This window comes from Macrotis lagotis, chromosome 6 (assembly GCF_037893015.1).
Source record: "Macrotis lagotis isolate mMagLag1 chromosome 6, bilby.v1.9.chrom.fasta, whole genome shotgun sequence".
In the NCBI taxonomy this organism is placed as follows: domain Eukaryota; kingdom Metazoa; phylum Chordata; class Mammalia; order Peramelemorphia; family Peramelidae; genus Macrotis; species Macrotis lagotis.
In genome coordinates this window covers 54,986,553-55,009,275 of record NC_133663.1, presented here as the reverse complement: position 1 = coordinate 55,009,275, position 22,723 = coordinate 54,986,553, and the positions used below count along the sequence as shown (strand labels likewise).

The following is a 22,723-nucleotide window of genomic DNA, read 5'->3' as shown; positions in this document are numbered from 1 at the left end:
TTCTTGTAAATTCATCAATCTCAACAATTTTGGGGTCATGAATCTCTTTAGAATTCTGACGAAGTCTATGAATTTTTCAGATTTTTTTTTAGGTTTTTTTGCAAGGCAATGGGGTTAAGTGACTTGCCCAAGGCCACACAGCTAGGTAATTATTAAGTGTCTGAGGCTGGATTTGAACTCAGGTACTCCTGACTCCAGGGCTGGTGCTCTTATCCACTGCTGCCATCTAGCCACCCCTAAACTCATCAATCTCCCTGAGTTCTATTCTTTGTCTGAAGGATTTGTTTTCCTCAGAGAGTTTTCGTATCTTTTTTTCCATCTGCCCAATTTTGCTTTTTAAAGCATTCTTCTCCTCATTAACTTTTTGAACTGTTTTATCCATTTGACCTAAGCTAGTTTTTAGCATGCTATTTTCTTCAGCAGTTTTTTGGATTTCCTTGACTAGGCTGCTGACTTCATTTTCATGTTTTGCCTGCTTCTCTCTCATTTCTTTTCCCAGTTTTTCTTCTAACTCCCTCATTTGATTTTCAAAGTCTTTTGAGCTCTATCATAGCCTGATCCCAATTTCTGATTTTCTTGGAGTCTTTAGATGCAGGAGCTTGTGTTTCCTCATCTTCAGACTGAATATATTGATCCTTCTTGGGATCATAGATAATGTATTTCTCAATGGTGTTCCTCTTTTTTCTCTGCTTGCTCCCAGCCTAAGCCTGTTTTGGGGGTGCTTTCTGAGCTTTTGGGACACTCCCACAAGAGTCTCAGTGTGTGAGGCTCTGTCCTCCCTCCTGGTCTGTGAATGACCATAAGGACCTCCCTCTGCCACAGGGCCGAGGTGGGGGGGCCTGCTGTTCTATGGGGGGGCCTAGACTGGGATCAGGATCTGAATGTGGTCAGAGCCCCAGAGTCCTGTTCCAGAGGCAGAGGACAGAGCTCCGCAGTCTCTCTCTCTTCACTCCCCTCCCTCAGCTCAATGGCCTCATGCCCTGGGGGCTCCTGCTTACCTGCTCCACCTGCTTCTGTTTCCGGGTCTAGGCTGCAGAAAGATCAGGCTGCTCCCTGTGTGCCCTGAGGGCTGGGCTCCACATGCTCGCTCTGGCAGAGGTTCCCCCACTGTTCCCCCAATTTGTGCCCGGTGCTCCCAGGGCGTAGCTTAGGAAACTCCCCCGCTGCTGTGAGCTGTGGCTCCAAGCGGCCTGGGGCTGCCTCCGGGAGGCTGAAGTTCTTTGGCTCTGGCGGGCCACCCCTCAGGTGGGCCGCCCCTCCCGCCCCGGGGAGCAGAGCCTTTCTGCTCTTTTCCAGGTTATCTTGAGTAGGAGAACTGCCTCCCTGGGTCCTTCTGTGGGTTCTGTCTCTCAAAAATTTAGTTAAAGTCTTTAGTTTCAGAGATTTATGAGAGAGCGCCTAAGACACGATCTGCTCTTGTCCCCATCTTGGCTCCCACTGTTTCTCTTTTTATAAAATATGGTTAAAACTTGAGAAAGTGAAGTTAGCACCTTAAAATATACACAAATGCTACGTGTGTATTTTTAAAATGTATGCATGCATACATCTGATGGTGACTTAGACCTAGTGAAATAGCTATTCTAGGAAAATAAATTGCTAAGTAATTTAAAGCTCTTAGAATTGGAAGAACTATTCCAAACCTCATTTTTCAGTTGAGGAACCAAAGATGTACTGAGATTAAGTAATAATCTGAGGGCATATTGTTAGTGAAGAGACCCCACTGGGACTGCAGTCGTCATTCGGTTCTTATTCCAATATTCATTCGTTTGTTCACTATACCATCAGCTTCCTTATTCATAAACTCTAACCTTTTCTTTTGAAAACTGATATCAAGAAAGGTAGAATTCAATTCAAGCAGGAGCTTTCAATTTTTGTTTCTATGTTAGGTCATCTATTTTCTTTTCTAGGACAAAAATAATTATTTTCATCTATTTTCTTTTCTAGGACAAAAATAATTATTTTTGTCTTACTCTGTAAAAAAAAAAAATTGTTGATTTGGCTGTCCCTGTGTCTCTCTTTTCTCTCTCCTTGTATTTCTTGGACTCCTTGAGGCTTCACCTTTGGTCAGCACACTTCCATCTTGCATTTTCTCTCCAAGTAGAGAGGAGGTATTCATTTCTTTTGGTATTAATGTCTAATGAAATCAGATTGCCAGTAGATAGTTCACCTGTAGAGAGAGAAAAAGCTGAAAAAGGAGGACTATATAGATCATATGGAATTAGTTTTGATTAAGAATATAATTGTTCTGTACAAGAGCAAGAAGTATTTCCTAATTCACTAAATAAATGGTTAGTGGCCATTGTAGGAAGAAGAGAAAAATATGAAGCATTTCTTTCTTGGCTAATGGCTGTAGTAGGTATTCTGAGAATGCTGAGTTTAATGTTAAAGCACATTTTCCATTGAAGCCATTTTAGAAATGATTCCACATTAGTTTTTTAAGTTGTTATAATTTTAAAATGCTTTAGTGGACTAGTCTAGACTATTTATAACAGTACCTTGCTAATTGATTAAATATTTCTTGAATGAATGAAATATACTCTATAAATCATCTCTTGAAAAATCAAATTACTTTATAAGGTAGAACTTTTCTGTTCTTTATTTCTGTATACAAGCAATATTTAGTTTTAGAATTTAGAATTCAGGATTCTATAGGTTGTTAAAGTTTTAGTGTCCTGTTCTTCTTGCCTTGTTTTGTGATGAATGGTAGAATAGATCGCATAACATTGTAATTTAATAATAACTATAATTCCATTGTTTACAGCATATACTACTGAAAGTTTATTCATAATTTTATTCTGAGTCATCTTAGAGCTAACTGAATTCAGTGTTTAGAGGACTGGACCTAGAGTCAGGAAGACCTTAGTTCAGATATGTCCTCAAGACACTAACTGTAGTGTGGGCCATATTCAGGGAGAACTAGTACCTCTTATATGAACACTGCTGCACACTTTTCTGGTCTTCTTTCTACCTTTAGTCTCTACTTGATTTACCCAATTCTCACCTGTGGCTCCAAGAAACTAGCCTGTGCAGAGGCCAGACCCCATTAATAATTTCGGCAGATGGGCTATCAGGTTGAGGGCAACTGAGGAGTCTCAAACCTTTCAGTGAGTTTAGGGGGGTGTCTCCCCAAGCTTGTGAAGACTTCCTGTAGCCAAATGGAAAGATGAGAAAATTTGGATCCAATGATCATGAAGGCACCAAGATCATCCACTGTATTCCAAGCCATCACCAGATATCTTGACTTTGTCTTGCTGCTAGACTCTATTAACTCTGGAAGAGACAGAAAGACCAAAATTAGCCCAAGCAGCAATTATCTACAAAAAGAAAACAATACTCTCTCCACTTTGGCCTACTGATGTATGGATTGATTCTCTGCTGCTTGGGCTAATTTTGGTCTAACAATTAACACCAAGAAAACCCAGGTGCTCTACCAGCCAGGACCCATACCATTCATATGTAGAACCATTGGTGACCCCAAATGGAGAAGTTTTAACTACTGTGGACAAGTTCACTTACTTTGACAGTCTACTTTCCAGGGTTGTACACATAGAAGATGAGGTTCAAACACACATTTCCAGGATCTACAAGGCCATTGTGTTGATCTCATGGCTGTATGCCAGTGAAACCTGGACAGTCTACCAGCGCCATGTCAGGAAACTGAATAGCTTCTATTTAAATTGTCTTATGAAGATTCTGAAGATCACCTGGCAGGAGAAGGAACCAGACATCAAGCTCCTTTCTCGAGCTAAACTGTGAAGCATTCAAACATTACTACAAAGGGCCTAACTCCAGTGGCTGGGCACATTGTTCAAATGCTAATTATATGTTTGCTTAAAAGACTTATGAAGAACTCACACAAGGCAGGTGCTCACATGGTGCTTAGAAGAAGTGATATAAGGACACTCTCAAGGTTATCTCTGAAGAATCAATTGGAAGGTATGGGAGATACTGGCACAGCTTCCCACCATGGATTACCTGCATCAAGGAAAGCTCCATGCTCAATGAATCAAACAGAATTGTAGAAGTTCAAAAGAGATGTGAGATTTGGAGACATCTACAGCCCAAATGTTTGTATGGGCTATTTGTGCCTGAACTGTGATAGACCCTTCCAAGCTCATATTGGTCTGACCCACTGGACTGTGACCCCAACGTAGTGATGTCAGCCAACCATACACTTACTAATATTGTGGCCCTGGACTAGTCACTTAAGCTATTTTCCTTAATCCTCTGGAGAAGGAAATGATAATCCACTTCAGTAGCTTTGCCCAGAAAACCCCATAAACAGTATGGTCTAGAATCATGAAAAGTCAGACTTATCAGATCTACTCAACAACAGCAACAACAACTGATGTAAAACTTGTGATAAATATAGGATTTTTCTGGTCTGATCAGATACTTTGACAGAATAGTGGTAGGATAGAGAATGTTTAGGTATTCCAGCAAAAAATTCAGAATTTTAGACATTGCCTACATTTATTTCTAGGAAAAAAAAGAGATTGGATATTTTAATGCTGCACCTTATTGAATATACATAAAATTTATTAAAGGTCTTCTAAGACATGAATTTACTAATACTTGATCATATACATGAGATTTAATCAGTACTTAAAAGGATGAGGCAAATTGCTCTTTCAGATGAATTATTATTCTCAAACTAAATTTCATAAAATGTTAGTAGTTGAATTTTCAATTAAAGTAGCATCATGTTGACTTCAGGGGTATGTACCCAAACTAAAATGAAAACAAAGCCAGGGATTTAACTTTTTTTAATAATACTATTTTCTTGTAGATAGAATTATTTTTGTTGCTCAATTTCAAATTCATGAACACAGAGATGAATTTAATTTTTCTCATTGTTGGTTTGGTCCATCCCAATTTTTTTATTTGAGCTTTTTTCTTAGTGGTGTGGGTTCTGGATCTTTTAATTTCTTTCATTTAAAGCATTCTTTATTTGGAAATCTCCTCCCTTTCATTGTCTCATTATAGAGTGCTGCCTCCTGGCAATTTTATTATATTAGAAAATTCATGTAGAATGAAATTGCTTTTCTAGGATCACACAGCCCAGTATGTGTCAGAGGTTAAGGTTTTGTTGTCATTTATTCAAGCAACAAACAGTAAGTGCCTATTTTTTGTGGAGCACTCTTTGTCTTGAAGGAAGAGTTACAAATTTAAGCAAAAATCCTGGCTCCCAAGGAATTTAGGATCTCAAAGTCTACCATAATTCATTTCATGGCATGCACAAGTTATAATGCTTTGACAGACCACCTACTTTCCTTGTTTCTAATAGTCAAAACTAGTTTGATCTTGAATTTTGCAAATAAATGAAATCCACCTTCTTGATGTAAAAGATGAAACAGTATTGGATGTTGTTAACTTGAGAAGTTTTATCTGATAAAGCAAAAGGAAGTGGTGTTTTTTTTTTGTATTTTTTTTTTTTTTGCTTTATATTATTTGCCCTCTAGGTTTTATTTTGGAAAGTTAAAATTGGTGCTAGTATCAGTGGCTCCTCTCAGTGCAGCTCTTTTAAAAGCAGCCTGAAGAGAGGAAGGAAACTCTAAACTAAGAGCTAATCATAAGGAATCTTGCCTTTTGTTACCTATTCGATTTATTGTAATGTGTCTCATGCTAACTCTCAGACAAACTTTTTAAGCAATTGATTTTTGCATATTTGAAGGTACAAACCAGGAATTTATTGATTTGTTAATACAGAAATTATCACATGCCACAGTATCCTCAAATTATTTTCCTTGTGTTGTGACATAGTCATGATTAAGTTCACTTCCCCTTGTAACTGTTTTTTTTCAAAATTCTGATGGATGATAAACCATGAATAGCAAGCATTTCTTAAATGCCTTTGCAAGGCCAAGTGCAGGGAGCCAGGTTTTAGAGGTTCAGAGACTCAAGAGAACCATCTCTACCCAGTAGGCTTACTTATAGTATATTTACATGTCCACTTAAGAATATTTGTGAAGCTGATAGCACATGATGCTTGGGAGATTTGTTGTAGAAGTTGGGGCTGCAGCTGGGTTTTGAAGCCAGAGGAGAGAGAAAATGGTGAGTTCAGGTAGCAGCCAAATCACCTAACCATTCTGTGCCTCAGCTTCCTCATTTGTTAAATGGGTGTGATAATAAAAGTATTTACCTCCCCAGGGTTTTATCATTTGTAAATCTGTTTGAAAAGCACTTTACAAACTATAAAGTGCTTTGTAAATGTAGTTCTCATCATCATCATTATTATCTAGTAGGATAATTCCAGAATTTAGGAGTGTGTCTAACTAGTTAAAGCTTTTGAAGTCAAGCATGAGTAGTCTGTTTTTTTTCCTAGAAAATGTGCAGTTTGGGATTTTTGTACTGTAATGTAATTAATTGTGCGTTGCTTTTCCATGTACTACTGAATGGGGAGGTGGGGAATGTGAATATGAATAAGCATTAAAAAATGTGGTAACGTGGAAATACAAATGAGTTTTTGTCTCATCTCCTGACCTAAGGTGACCTAATACAGGGTCCTCCAAAGGGCAGAAGGAAATGAAGTGTTTTAATGTAGATGTAAAATGCCTCATTACTAGTAGGCACATTACACACAGACACACTCATACACATACAAGTGGACTTTCAAAAAGTGTTTTGATCTGTTGTGCTGAGTCTAAAGGAGAAAAAATATCATTTTTTAAAAAATTTTTCACTCATTTTCTTTCAGGAAAAGTTGCCATCAAAAAAGAAGCCTTGTGTACCCACACTGGCAAAGAAACCTGGTTTTCCCTTCAGCCTGTTGATTCCAATTCTGAAGTTCAGGTAAACATTAAAATTTAAATTTTAAAAAGACTATTATACACATAAAATGCAAAACTGGTTGGTATATGTAGTTGGTGCTATCTTATGCAATTTATTTTTAAATAAATTTTTTAATATCTTTTGTTTTTTATATTTCCTAAATTTCTTCCTGTGTACCTTCACCTCCCTTCTGTCTTCTCCCCAAAACATTCTTTATAAAAAAGATTGATTTTAAAAAGAAAAATAGAGGAAGAGGAAAAAAAAAATCAGTGAAACTGATCAGTACATTAAAAAAAATCTGATTTTTATGTTAAAAAAATCCATACTCATGGCCATATTTTAGTTTTTAATACTCACACAAAGGACAATAGAATAGTCTCACATCACAGGGGATTTTATGAGTTGGCAAAGGGTGGGGACAGAGTTGAGTTGACTTTGTGTACCTGTTCCACCCTTCTGGGCCCCTCTCTGGCCTTGGGCTTGGTTCTGGAGATTGGTCTGTTATAAGATGCATATTTTCTCACTATATTTTAATTTTTTGGTAGACTTTTTCCCCTTTTTTTGATTCTACATTTTATTTCTCTGAACCTCACTTTTTTCTTCCTTAAGATGAGGATGTTGAAATTGATGACAGACTTTTCAACTCTAAATTTGGATTTCTTTAACTGAGTCACTACATACAGATTAACTATTGCCTAAGAAAGGTGAATGAAATGAAAAAATACGATGCTTATAGGACTTAACTGGAAGAATAATAATATCCTTGCTATAAATAGGAGGGATGAGTTTCCAGGGAAGAGAGAGTTTGATTCTGAACATGCTCGGTTTGAGATGTCTTATTGGGCATGTGAAACTGGAAATTTCAAGCAGGCATTTCTGAGCATCACTATGTTTATTAAGTACACTATCTGTTTCTTTGTGCCTTAGACAAAAATTTTGAATCCAATTGGACTAGGTGGCAGTCTGTCAGAACCTCTCTCTGCAGGAAGTGGTGGTAGTGGGGTCTCTGTAGCTGCTGACATTATTTGTAGAGCACTCACCTGTCAGGTCCCAAGGGAGGTGTCTCACCACCCTTATCTCTTTTGTTCTTCACAACAGTGCTATCATTATTCCTTTTGACAGAGGAGGCAATTGAGGCAAGAAGAGACACAGAGCTAGAAAGTCTGAGACTGAATCTAAACCTACGTCTTCCTAACTCTAGGCTCATTTTGTCCATTGCCCCTTCTAGCTGCCCCAGACTAACATTGATCTCCCTCTTTGGGTCAAGTCATTTATAATCTATTTTGAAGAACCTAAATAAATGTGTTTCTGGCTAATGTTGTCCTCATTTTGGACACATTTGGACTGTCAGGTGACTTGTTGAAATCCAGGTTACTGTCTCTGGCAGTCACTTAATTGATTGGTCTAGCCAGCATTCTGTTGAAGAAGCTTCCTTGTTGTTCAGTCATTTTCATTTGTGTCCAATTCTTTGTGACCTTACTGGGGCTTTCATGGCAGAGATACTGGAATGCTTTACTATTTCCTTCTCCACTCATTTCACAGATGAGGAAACTAAGGCGAGCAGTGTACTGTGATTTGTCACATAGCTGGTCAGGGTCTGAGGCCAGATCGGGGCACAGGAAGATGAGTCTCCTGACTTCATTCCCAGCACTGGAGTCAATGCACCAACCTAGCTCTCCCAAAATGCTTCAGGGGCTCCCTATTTCCAAAACAATCATATTGTTTTCTGTCATGTAAAGCTTTTCACAATCAGACTGACTGTATTTTTCATATGCACTTATCTGCCAACATAGGATCATAGATTGGTTGTTGTTTGTCTTGTTTTCAGAAAGGACTAATGACATCATGGGGTGTTATCTTGACTTGCTCATGAATTAGATGTGAGGCAGAGTTGTACGACGTCTTCAGCCTCACTCTCTTTTCCCAACTCATTGACTGCCAGGAGCAGGGTGACTGGCAAGCCAGGCCCAGGATGCAGTGGATGATCTTGGCCTCTTAGAGGTCTGATCACTTTCGAAGTGCTCCATAGCGTTGATTTTAACTGCCTTCATGACCATTGGAACAGATTGTTCTTATCTGCCCATTCCTCTGGGAGATGTCTTCAGATGCTTGGGATAGACATTCCCCTAACTCACCAATGGATTGAGGCCTGTCAGTCTGATTTAGACCATCTGCTGAGGCAGTGGGGTTTAACTTTTGGTCAGGTTTCAGCTACAGAGCAACCAGTGAGATTTGGGTGACAGATAGTTGGACAGCAAAGATAGATGATGAGCAGATCTGAAAAAGGCTTTGCAAGCCCTCATGTCAGAAGGGCTAGTCCCAAACTGTATTAGACCTTGGAGTCTAATCCTCCCATTTTAGTGATGAGTAAGCAGGGTCTTAAGTCACCTGAAAGTACATGTCACACAGGATTTGAGTCTAGGTCTTTCTGGCTCAAGGTCCAGCTTGTCATCCTTTACCACACATTGCTTCTGTGGTACATGTCCTGTTCTCCCCAGTAGAATGTTAGCTCCTACTGAAGAGGAGCTATCTCACTGGATCTCTAGTCTTGACTTGTATGTATATTCAATTAGTCCTCACTTGTGTCTGACTCTTTATGACCTCATTTGGGGTTTTTTTGGTAAAGATACTGAAGTGTTTGTCATTTCCTTCTCTAATATGTAACAGATGAGAAAACTGAGGCAATGGGGTGAAATGAGTTGCCCAGGGTCACACCGCTAGTAAGTGTCTGAGGACAGATTTGAATTCAAGAAGATGAGTTTTCCTGATTTCAGGTTAGGTACTTTATGCACAATACTGCCTAACTACCCCCATTTTCTAGACATGATTTTAAAAATGTAGTGATTATTTTCTATATAACTTTAAGGGTTTTGTTGCTGGTTTTTTAGATAACTCACCATATTCTTCCTCTTTAAAATTGTTTGTCTTCTTTTGAGAGATTTTCATTCTTCCTTGTACAATTGTAGAGATTTTCTTACTCTTTGTCTCTGAATTCTTTGAAATCTGTTCTTCTCAAATCTGAAGTTTATCTCAAAAGTAGGCTTAGTTTTCCCTCCAAAGCTATATTAAGATGATGTGGTCACTTCCTCCCAAGGTTCCCGTCATTTCTCCTTCAACAACCAGTTCCTCCTTATAGGTCACCCTCAGGTCCAGAATTAGCAGTTCCCCTCCTTGCTTCCTCCACCTTTTCAAGAATGAAATGGTCTTCAAGTCAGCAAAAGTATAGCTCCTTAAATCCCAAGAGTACTGACAGACCCAGCACCTTCTTGATGTGCCTTTGGGTCCTCTTGGTGGTGTGTTTCCAGAATGGATCATCTGCAGTGTCTTCCTCTCAGGAGACTGCTGACATGACCTACAATTCAGCTGCAGATCCAGAAAACCCATAAAACATTTATTAAGCTCCTCTGCACCAGAAACTGTGTTGCTGCTCACTGGGAGACAGTCAGTGAAAAAGAAGGATGGTCCTGGAATGGGAGATGAAGAGCCAGGAAAGGGAGCAGGAGAATGGGAGTGAGGGGTGGAGGTGGGACTGGGGGCTGGGGGCTGGGGGATGGAGCCAGTCCAGGCAGCAATTGGAAAGTGGAAGGAACCCTCTTTAAAGGAAGATCCTGGAAGGGTTTGGGGCTGTGCCCTCGGGAGAGGAGGCTGAGGGGAGCTATTGTCCAGGTATTAGCAATGATGAGGGAAGCTTGGCAGGACCACTTGTTTCCTGGACTTAAACATGTTTGTTTAAATTGTACATCTATGAGTTCGAGTTTACCAGCTTATTCTAAAATTTTTAGTTCATTTTTTTTTTAGGTTTTTGCAAGGCAAAAGGGGTTAAGTGGTTTGCCCAAGGCCACACAGCTAGGTAATTATTAAGTATCTGAGGCCAGATTTGAACCAAAGTACTCCTGACTCCAGGGCCAGGGCTCTATCCATTGTGCCACCTAGCCGCCCCCTTTAGTTCATTTTTATTCTTCATTCACCATGCTTATGGACACAAATGTATAATATTAATATCCTTTTTCCAACAAATTGTCTCCTGTGAATTAGGAGCCTCTAAAATTTTATTATTTTCCCTGTGCCTAAGTTGTGACTCAGGGTGATATCTTTTAATGGATGGATATGAGATTTTCCCCCGATGATGTTTGTCCTTCATTATGGAAGAAGACCACAACATCAGGGAGTGATACCATAACAAGCAGAAGAACCAAACTTGAGCAGCGAAGGGGAGCTGTACTAAGTCCCCAGACTCACGTTCTCCTCTGGTGCCATCTGCATCCAGTGGCCAGATAGGAATCAGGACAACTGAAGATAGCCCTGGTTGAGACACAGTCTGGATTAAGTGACCACCCAAGGTCACACAGCTATAAGGGGCAAATGTTTGAGACTGGATTTAAACTCCCATCCTCCTGACTTCAAGACCAGTGCTTATCCACCACACCACCTCACTGCCCCCTTTTTCCCCCTCCAAGGCAGATATATGCTTTCCAGCCTGTAATATAATATATAATATGTAATATAATATATAAATATTAAAAATATAAAAAAATAACAGCGTATATTTCCCCTTGCCCAAGGGCTCATTATTTTGGTATATATTAATACCCATGTTTTATGTTGAATTTTGTTCCTGAACATAGCTAGGAGCCTGTTGGTGTGGGCAATTTCAAGTGAGGAAATTTTTTTTTCTACCAGTAGTCTTTCAACTCATAATCTTAGAGAGTTACCACAGTTAGTGAGAATTGGTGATCTGTCCCAAGTCACATGGACACATCTTTTTGCCAGAGGACTTAAAGCAGGTTTTTTTATGGAGGTTCACTTTCTTTCTTCCTTATTAATCATTTTTCAGTGTCATGGAAGAACAATTTTTAACATTGTTAAATATTAAATTTCTAACATTGTTGTTGTTTTGCAAGGCAGTCAGGGTTAAGTGAGTTGCCCAGGGCTCCACAGTTAGTAAGTGTCAAGTGTCTGAGGTTGGATTTGAACTCGGGTCTTCCTGACTCCAAGGCAGTATTCATCCACTGCCCTACTTAGCTGCCCTTTAACATCCATTTTTAAAATTTGAGTTCCAGGTTATTCTGCCTCCTTGTGAAGGCACTTTAATGAAGATTGTACAAATGTAGCCATGCAAAACATTTCCATATTGTCCATGTTACAAAAAGAGACAGATAACCCCCCCCCCCCCCCAACATAGAGAAAATGTTTGGATTTGCATTCAGATTCCACTAGTTCTTTGTCTGGTGGTGCATAGCATTTTTCGTCATAAATCCTCAGAAATTAAGAGCTTAACCAGTCCTAGTTGATCATCCTTGCAATATTGCCATTACAGTATTCTACAGGATTTGCATTGGTTCGTGTAAGACTTGACTGGCTTTTTTGAAAATATCCTTCTTAAGGTGGCTTAGCCCTACCTGGTCTAAAATTATATTATAAAGCATCAGTTATCAAAACTGTCTGGTATGGGCTAAGAAATAGAGCGGTGGACCAGTGGAATAGACTAGGTGCAAAAGCAGGAGATGATTACAGTAATCTGCTGTTTGATAAACACAAAGAGTCCAGCTATTGGGATAAAAACTCCCTCTTTGATAAAAACTGCTGGGATAATTGGAAGTTAGTATGGAAGAAACTTAGATTAGACCAAGGCCTCACACCCTTTACCAAGATATGGTCCAAATGGTTACAGGACATAGACATAAAAAACAATACTATAAGCGAATTAGAAGATCAAGGACTAGTCTACCTGTCAGATCTATGGAAAGGGGAATGGTTTATGACTAAGGAAGAGTTGGAGAACATCACCAAAGACCAATTAGATGATTTTGATTACATTAAATTAAAAAGCTTTTGCACAGATAAAACCAATGTAACCAAGATCAAAAGAAATGTAGTAAATTGGGAAACAATCTTTATAACTAATGATTCTGACAAAGGACTCATTTCTAAAATATACAGAGAACTGAGTCATATTTTTAAAACAAAAAGCCATTCCCCAATTGACAAATGGTCAAAGGATATGCAAAGGCATTTTACAGATGAGGAGATTAAAGCAATCCATAGCCATATGAAAAATTGCTCTAAATCATTAATTATTAGAGAAATGCAAATTAAAGCTTCTGTGAGGTACCACCTCACACCTCTCAGATTGGCCAGTATGGCCAGAAAGGATAATGATCATTGTTGGAAGGGATGTGGGAAATCTGGGACACTATTACACTGTTGGTGGAGCTGTGAACTCATCCAACCCTTCTGGAGAGCTATTTGTAACTACGCCCAAAGGGCAACAAAAATGTGCATACCCTTTGACCCAGCAATACCACTACTGGGTCTATACCCTGAAGAGATGATGAAAAAGGGTAAAAATATCACTTGTACAAAAATATTCATAGCAGCCCTGTTTGTGGTGGCAAAGAATTGGAAATCAAGCAAATGTCCTTCAATTGGGGAATGGATTAGCAAACTGTGGTATATGTATGTCATGGAACACTGTTGTTCTGTTGGAGGCCAGGAGGGAACGGGATTTCGGGGAGGCCTGGAGGGATTTGCATGGGCTGGTGCTGAGTGGTTTGAGCAGAGCCAGAGGACCACTGTATGCCCTGGTAGCAACATGGGAGTGATGATCAACCTTGAGGGACTTGCTCATTCCATCGGTACAGCATTTGGGAACAATTTTGGGCTGTCTTCAAGAGAGTGCCTTCTGTGTCCAGATGGGGAGCTGTGGAGTTTCGGGGACTATTCCCTTTAATTTAGAGAAAAGGGCAGATGTCTTATTGTCTGATCTTGTTACCTCTTGGACCTCTTGTCTCTTCTTTGGGGATGTGATTTCTCTCTTGTCACGCTCAGTTTGGATCAGTGTACAACATGGACATGGAGTGGGGACTGGCGGATTGCTTTCCATGGTGGGGATGGGGGAGGGAAGTGGGATTGGGGGGAAAGTTGTAGAACTCAAGTGATATCTTTAATAAAAATAAATTTTAAAAAAGTCCTTCTTATCATTTCTTCTAGCACTATATTATTCCATAATTCCATCCCTCTACTTGTTTAGTCCTTCCCCATTAGTTCCCAGTTCTTTGGGAGGCTCACATTTTGTTCACTTTGTCGTGTTGCCTCTCTCTTTACATGGAGAAGCAAATCATTCAAACCTTGAAAAATTTCAGAAACTGCTTAGATTCAAATAATTTTTTTCATAGTGTCAGTGTCTTTATTTGTCCAGGTTCTCTTTCTATTTCCACATTTGTGTCTTCCTTTTCTCAGTCCAGAGATCTTTCTAAAATGTAGTCCTTAATCTTTAAAGGTCTTCAGTCTGCCTTCATGTGCCAACAGATAGATGTTAGTGATTTAGATATATTAACTATCTTAGACACATAATGAGTACAGTTTTGACCAACATGAACATTGTTCTCATTAAAAGTTTTTCTAGAGTTGGCTATGTATTTTTCCTGATTCTGCATAATGGAATTTTGGTAGCCATATAGTTTGTTCTTCCTGTTTTCTACAAGAATGATAGTTCTCATTTCTGTCCAAAAACATTCACCTTTCTTTTTAGTTTTTGCAAGGCAATGGGGTTAAGTGACTTGCCCAAGGCCACACAGCTAGGTAATTATTAAGTGTCTAAGGCTGGATTTGAACTCAGGTACTCCTGACTCCAGGGCCAGTGCTCTATCCACTGTGCCACCTAGTTGCCCCATCATTCATCTTTCTAACCTTGTTTACCAGATGTGAAAAATATATATCAAGAACTTAAATGTCAAAAAAGAATGAAGATGCTAATGATAATAATGATAATGATAATAGCTGACATTGATATAGCATTTTTAAGATTTGCAGGATGCTTTTATATATTTCAGTTAATCTTCCCAGTGACCCTCATGGGATAGTTGCTGTTATTATCCCTATTTAATAGCAGAGGAAACTCAGGCAAATGGGTTAAGTGACTTGACTAGGGACACAGCTGGTAAATATCTTGAATCAGGATGCAAACCCAGGGTCTTCATGATTCCAAGGTCAGTTAGATCTACTTTATTTTTTTTAACCGGGCAATGGGGTAAGTGAATTGTCCAAGGTCACACAGCTAGGTCAATCTTAAGTGAATGAGGTCAGATTTGAACTCAGGTTCTCCTGACTCCAGGGCCAGTGTTCTACCCACTGCACCACCTAGCTGCCTCCCAAGATCCACTTTTTGACTTCCTTTTGCCTAACTACAGATAACCCATTCAGATGTTTCTTTTGTGTGATAAATACTTTCTAAAGATAAATCTCTATTTGTTTAAAAAATCATAGTTGCCTCTTATCTTCTAGGAGCATTATTTGTCCAGAATTATAACTCTGAAAGTCTTTTTTTTTTTAATTTCCAAATCTAACAGACACAGACATATAGACATTGCAAAGGACAAAATATATGGAAAGAAAAAAGACAATTTTCTTATGTTTAATTTGCTTTCTAAAATAGTATCTAGGGGCAGCTAGGTGGCAGTGAGCACCGGCCCTGGAGTCAGGAATACCTGAGTTCAAATCTGGCCTCATTCACTTAATAATTACCTAGGTGTGTGGCCTTGGGCAAGCCACTTAACCTCATTGCCTTGCAAAAAATAAAATAAAAAAAATAAAATAGAATCTAATTATTTCATCAAGTTATTTTTGAAAGCTATCCTTCTGTGCATTTTTAAAATGCCTCAATATTTTCTTTTCCTTTTTCATATTACTGTTTTTACTTCTCTTCCCCAAAAGAAACATAATCTTTGTTGCAAATAATCAAACAAAATTAAATGACCCTTTTGCCTTGTCCCAAAGTTGTGACTCATTCTTCATTTAGTCCCTCAGCCCTCTGTCTGGTGATAGAGAGCTGCTTTTTCATCAGTTCTCTGCAGTCCTGGTTGGTCATTGCGCTGATCAGATATATTGAGGCTTTCATTACTGTTTCTCTTGGATATGTTGTTGACAAAGAAGTGAAATAGTCTCTGCCTTCGAGGACCATTTGTTTGGAGACTCTTGAATCAATTGAGCAATAATGCTGTTCTTCTAAACAAGAATGAAGAAGCCTCTACTGTGAGTTTTAAGTTTAAAATAAAGACATTAACATCTAGAACAGATGCTAATGCAAGCCCTGATGCAATCTCAGTCTTGCGACAGCTAAAGTTCTGCTTTTCCCTCGATGCCAAACTAGGCTTGCCAGAGGATTATTGTTTTTTCTCATTTTCCCATTAGCTAACAATCTTCCTTGTAGCTGGAGGATGAGTTGTATAGTTTTCTTAATGCCAACCCTCCACCTGGGTGCTAAGTCCCAACTTCTACCAACTCCAGAGATCCTTTGGTTACATCTTTGATTACCTTCTCTCAAAACTGGCTCAATACTGCTTTAAGATGTACACTAAGTCTCCCTGATCTTAATTCTTGTGTGTGACCTTCTTCCCTATTATACAGGGGATTTCTTTCTTGTGTTAGGGATAATTCTTGGGCTCCCTGTTTACTGTTCCCTCCCAAAGGAATAAAGCATTTAGGCTAGATTATCCCTTTCATAGACCATGCCCCCCAGTCTACACCTTTCTCTTTTCCTTCTCTGTCCTTTCCTCAGATGCAGTTAAACTGTATCATAATGTAAAGGGAAGTTGGAGGCTTTGGGGGACATTTTGGCTGTTATATACAGATAAGATTGATAATACCTACAGTTGTCATCACTCAGTTTTGCACAGATTTAAAACTCCAAATGAGCCATTCTGGATTTTTAGCCCTATTCCTGAATGAGTTATCTGAATTTTAGGGGACCAAGGTGCTTTCAAGAATGACCCCAAGTCTACTTCCACTTAGATTCTTTTTTGAAAATTTCTTTAAAACCATTTTTTCATGAATCAGTCAGTAATAATTCTTGGTTTTTAATTTAGAAATCTTGGTAGGCTCAATCACTTCTCAACATTGTTGATTGCCACCTACTTCTTTTTTTTATTTATTTAAGATAATGGGGTTAAGTGACTTGCCCAGGGTCACACAGCTAGGCAAATATTAAGTGTCTGAGCTGTGCTCTATCCATTGCACCACCTAGCTGCCCCTCACCTACTTCTTATAACTCTCTTCCCTTGGTTTCTCAGGCATTGGATTATTTGGACTTTCTCCTTATTCCAGTTCCACTGATTTCCATTTGTAGGTTCTCTTTCTCTTCCTTTCCTAACAATTATTTTACCTCACAGTTGCAGTGGTGCATTCTCTCCTTTTTTATTTTCCATATTTCTCAAATAGCAGTGTTCTAATTTTGAAGTACCAATTTATATCTGATAAAGGATTATATTTAGTATATTTATTATTCAAGGATCCTTCAAGATCCTAGTCCTAGTCCCTCTCTTTTTCTTTTTGTACTGTTTCTTAGAGAAACTATTCTACCTTTAAGTTATTTCTGAGCATTTTACTGTTGCTTGAAATCTACAAGTTTGTACCCCTCCACCCCATTTCCACCCCCATACACCTCCCACTAATATTTTCAATTGTCTGTAGGACATTTTCATTTAAATATTTTATCATCTTGTCCCTTCCCTCCTTGCCTTCCCTTGACCCCTCCCCCTCCCTTCAATCTCCCCTAAGGTAAACCCACCAGGAGAGTTTCTTTTTTTTCCCAACTTCACTTACTTATTAACTGGCTGGCTGACTGGCTTATGCCCCTGAAGAATGATCATATATGTACTTTGGTATTCTATCTAATTTTATTTTGCTAATAATATAATAACTCTCCAAATTATACTACTTTACTGACCATAACATAGAACCTACAAATGAGATCTCTCTCACATTGTGAGAGCATAAGAAGATTTAAATGATTTTAAAGACCATTTTTATATGTTTTTTAAATCCTTTCTTAGTTCATAATTCAATTTTTAATAAATATCTAAATTAATTTTAATGAAATTTAAAGAATGGTTTTAAAAGGAATTTCTGTATAATGTTATGAAGCCAGGATACTATGCAACTTCTTATTATGACACTATTTTATGTTTGTCTCCAAATTAAAAGGTATATATTTATACCTTAAAAAGAAGTTCATACATATCTTTAAGAGATAAATTCCTTGTTTTATTGCCGTCAAAGAGGCACTTTTAAGAAAGGGAAAGCTTCAGCATAAATATTAGTATATTTTCTCAGATTAATTAATTAGTTGAAATTTGAAAATTCAGAATTAACAAGTGGGGAATATTTTCCATCAACAATAATACTGAGGCTAGAGATTATTACAATAAATCCTAATAAACCTTACTATGGTCTATACATAAATTGTTTGTTTTTGTTGTTAAGTATCCATGAAACATTACATGTTGACAGATTTATTTTAAGAAAGCAGAAAATGCAAACTTTGGTTTTGATTTTTGGAGGGATTCCCTATGAATGGCATGGTTCTCTAGATTCTCTTGTTTGAGGATGACCTTCTGGTCTTGTCAAGTCAGAACAGTGCATCCACAATCACTCAAAAGAGTTTGCCATAACCTTCCGTACCAGAAGAAGAGGGTTGGGGTGGAAGGGAGGGCACCAAGTCAGTGAAGACAACAGAGGCGTCCACAGTTCCTTCCTGCCCTCTATCCAGTGGGTGGTTGAGTCCTTCTACCTTCATTAACCTCTCTCCTGAAGGCCCCCTCTCCGCTCTGTGCCTCAAGCCCCTCACTACTCCAATCCATCCTCAATCCAACTCTCTTCATAAAACGAAAGTCTGAATCTATCCCTTCCCTGTTCAGAAAACTTGAGGAGATCCACGTTACCTCCGAGATCAAATATAAAATCTTCTGTTTTGGCTTTTAAAGCCGTCCTAGCTTTCTGGTCTTCTTATGCTTCAGTCCACTCCCTGAACCCTTGAACTCCAGGACCCCGGCCCTCCCTGCTGTTCCTCAACTGTGCATCTGCTTTAACTTTTCCTTCCCCCATGCCTGTCATTCTCTACCTCCTCATCACCTTCCTCTGGCTTCCTACAAGGTCTTAGCTAAGGTTAGACCTTGTGCACTTGTCTAGTCCTCTGTAACTTTGACCTGAGTGCTTTCCCTCCGAGCACTGTATCCTGTCTTTATCGTGCTTGTGTCTAGTCATCATCATGTCTCCCCCATTCTGCTGAAAGAGTCAGTGAGGGCAAGGAATGGGTGTATGTGTGTCTCTGTGTGTGTCTGTGTGTGTGTGTCTCTGTATGTAGTGTGTGTGCTAGGGGCTTTCAGGGGGATTGACATTTCTTTTGTTTAATAATTGTGGCATGAAAATGAATAAAACACCATTAGAGTGAGTGTGTGTGTGGGTATGTATACACACATGTATGTATGTATGTATGTGTACGTGCATAGGCTGGAGACACCTCCTTTGCGCTAAACATGTGGGTGACTCAGCCATTTCGTTGCTTGCCTCTTTTTCAATGAAGTGTGGTTTGCACTTGTGTGAACATCACCCGTGGTCGGCCTCTTGATTTTATCGTTGAATCTGAGCCGTTCGTAGATTCCATCTGCACACATGGCACCGTCGGTTACAGGAGACAACTCTTTTGACATACTCTTATTGTCCTTCTGAGAGGTCTGTTGCTCAGTAAAGTAATATCTGCTTTTTCCAAAAGTAGCTCTTTACATGTTTAAGCTGCATAGCATTTACTTTGAGAATTTTATTCCAGTACATTTTAATTATTATGATTCAAAATAATAGTAACACAAGACTTAGTTACTGTGTTGAAGCAAAAGGAAAAGTAGAGGAGAAAATGGTGTGTGGGGAACTCTTTTTTGATTTCTCAATGTGCAGGCATGTAGAAATATTTAAAACGAGGAAGTTTGCATGTAAATATGGTATTTCATTCAGAATCATTCATATACTTCCTCTTCAATCTTCAGCCTTTTTTTTTTGCAAGATATTTTTCTTATCTCCACAGATCTTTTTGTTAATTGTTGGCAGTTGCTCAACCCTGCCACAGTGCCTGCAGTAATCATGAAGTTCCCTGAACTAGTGTTTACAGTTTAGCTTAGACAATACTCATGTCTAAAATGCATTTGGTGAAAAGACATTTATAAATACCTACATTTCTGATTCTCAGTGGTTCCTATACTTCCACTGAATGCTTTCCATTGGAACGAATAAAACAGTGTGTTGAGTTCACTGAATATCTAAAAGAAAGAGTATCCAAAAATTTAGAAAACAGACTTAAATTGAACTTAGAATAACAGTTCTCAAATTTAGAAAACAGACTTAAATTGAACTTAGAATAACAGTTCTCAAGTTGGGTCTCAGGAACTACAGGAAAGTTAAGATATACAGAATTTCCAATATCTTGTTGGTGGTAACAATAGTATGTGAAGTCTGTATGAAGATGAATAGTTACTTCTACTTCTTTTACTTTCCTCATGGGTGCCCTTTAGCCTTATATTTAATGTTTTAAATCATTTCAAAGCCTAGAACAACCAATAATGCATGGACTGGGCACAGTAAGTCTCCTACCTTTCCTAACTTCTTTTCTTTCTAAACCTACTTGGCTCCTTCCTCTTTTTCTCATCATCTCCTATTTTGTGCCCTTCTTAATCTTCCCTTTCCATTCCCCCTCTGCTGTTTCCCCTCTTCCTTTTCCTCCTCTTTTATCCCTTTTTCCTCCTTTTCTTCCTTCTTTCTCCTTTCCTCCCCTTTCTTCTCTCTCTACCCTCCCTTCTTTATCAATCCTCTTTCATCCTTTCCTAACATTTCCCTTCTTTCTTCCTTACCCCTTCCTCTCCCTCCTTTTCTCATTTCTTTCCCTCCTTTTTAATAAATAGGATTATGTCCACTTTTATATTTTTCTCTTTGATCAATTGTATAAGAAGATAAATATGACTCAGTTCTATCCCCTTTTCTCTCTCTGCCCACCTTTCCCTTTCCTCTGTTTTTGTTTGTTTGTTTTTAGTTTTTACAAGGCTGTGGGGTTAAAGTGACTTGCCCAAGGTCACACAGCTAGGCAGTTATTATGTGTCTGAGACTGGATTTGGACTCAGTCCTTCTGACTCCAGGGCCAGTGCTCTATCCACTGTGCCACCTAGCTGCCCCACCTTTCCTCTATTTTTTCCTCCATTCCCCCCTCACAAAATGAATTTGTTTAAAAATAAGATATTCTTTCTAAATTGCAGCAGTAGAACTCTTCAGGCCATTTAAACTATGAACATGGAACAATTTCCTGAAGTACTTGGGCATCTGGCAGACAAAAAAATATGATTTCAGTCAGTCACTTTGTACTTTTATTACTGTGACTTAATAGTTCCTTAGTAATAAGCCTCTCTTGAATTTCTGGATCTCACCACAAGGTAGGATCCAGAAATTTGTTTTATAGTTTTGCGTAATATGGTTTTTGCCATATCTTTTTAAATGAGTCTTAGATAAAGAATTATAGACTATTGTGTATTAAGTGTTGTGGTTGTTGAGTTTTTGTCCAGCTGTATGACCCCATGAACTGACCACAGAAAACTGGGCTTTTCTGTCCTCCATTATCTCCCTTAGACTGTCCAAAGTTTATGTTTATTGTCTCCATGATTCTATCCATCTCATCTTCTACCTTCTCCTTTTCCTTTAACCCTTAATCTTTCCCCAAATCAGGGTCTTTTCTGATGAGTTCCATTTTTCTCATTATGTAGCCAAAGAATGGCCTTCTCATGTGGGTGCCTTTTAGCCTTAAATGTAATGTTCTAAAACGTTTCAGAGCTTCTTAAAACTAATAATACATTGTCCTGATGCTTATAAGTCTCCTGCTTTCCCTGCTTCTTTCCTTTCTAATCTACTTCCTTAACACTTGCAATAAATAACCTGAATTAATTTTTAAAGTATTGACTTAATTTTTACTTCACTTTACAATACAGCTTACACTTTTATTTTTACTTAATCTCTTTGCTGTCCAAGGGACTCCAAAAAACTTCTCCAGCACCACAGTTTGGAAGCATCAGTTTTGCAGGACCTCCCTCCCCCTTCTTCCTTTAAGGTGCAGTGCAAACACCATCTCCTGAGGGAAACTTCCCGATCCTTCTAACTGCAGGACTGAATCTTACAGTCATACATTGCTATTGGATAAACCATAACTTTGATTATTACTTTTATTGACAAAGTGATGTCTCTACTTTTTTTAGTCTGATGTCCCTATTTGTCATTGCTTTCCTTCCAAGGAGCAAGCGCCTTTTAATTTCATGGCTAGGGTCACCAGCTACTCTGATCTTTGAGCCCAAGAGTATAAAGTCTGACACTCTTTTCCATTTTGTCTCCTTTTATTTGCCAGGAAGAAACCAATCAGTTGTCCTATGTTTGGTTCTAACTGTTGTTTCTTGGCTTGCATACAGTTTCCTTAGGAAAAAGTAAGATAATCTGTTACTCCATCACTTTAACAACATCATCTTTTAGGGTTTTAAATAGTTCAGCTTGAATTCCATTATCTAATAGAAGTTTATGTCGATTTTTACTATGTCAGATTAAAACATAGTGCATATAGGAAACTGTTTTAATGTATGTCGATCATCAAAAGAGTGAAAAAGCATTCCCTGTTTTTCCAAGGCCAGAAGAAAAATGACTAACAATCAGTTAATAGCCATTATAATAAACCCACAAGCATTTATTAAGTAACAGTGCTAAGCATGTGAGTATACTTATGAGGATACAAAGATAGAAAGGGAGAGTCACAGTATGCAGGTGAACATAGAGGCAGGTGAGTGTTTATGGAATGTGTCCAAAATGTGTCCTTGAAAACAAGGTAGTTTGGGGTCAGGACCAGGAAATTCCTGAGAAGGACTATGGCCTTTGTGGCTTGAAGATACAGTGTCAGGAAGGGAGCAAAGTATTAAAATGGCAGGAAGGAGCCAAATTATGAAGAGCTTTCCATGTCAGACGAATTTATATTTTATGTTTTAGTTCAGAGTATACCTCTCGAGATCATTACATGGAACTATGGCACAATCAGTCCTTTGCTTTAGGAAAATCACATTGGTTGCAGGTGGAAGGTAGAGTGAAGTGGAGAGAGACTTGAAGCAGG

At 38.6% G+C, this 22,723-nt stretch overlaps 1 protein-coding gene across 3 annotated transcripts in view; it reads left to right on the top strand.

The window, feature by feature from the left end:
* The window catches only part of RASA2 (RAS p21 protein activator 2), a 144,632-nt gene that overhangs the window by 39,637 nt on the left and 82,272 nt on the right, over positions 1 to 22,723 (top strand). For all 3 annotated transcript variants that reach the window (XM_074191182.1, XM_074191181.1, XM_074191180.1), the window contains one exon: positions 6,698 to 6,792. In XM_074191182.1, the coding sequence (XP_074047283.1) occupies positions 6,698 to 6,792 (95 nt within the window). The remainder of the gene's footprint in view (positions 1 to 6,697; positions 6,793 to 22,723) is intronic.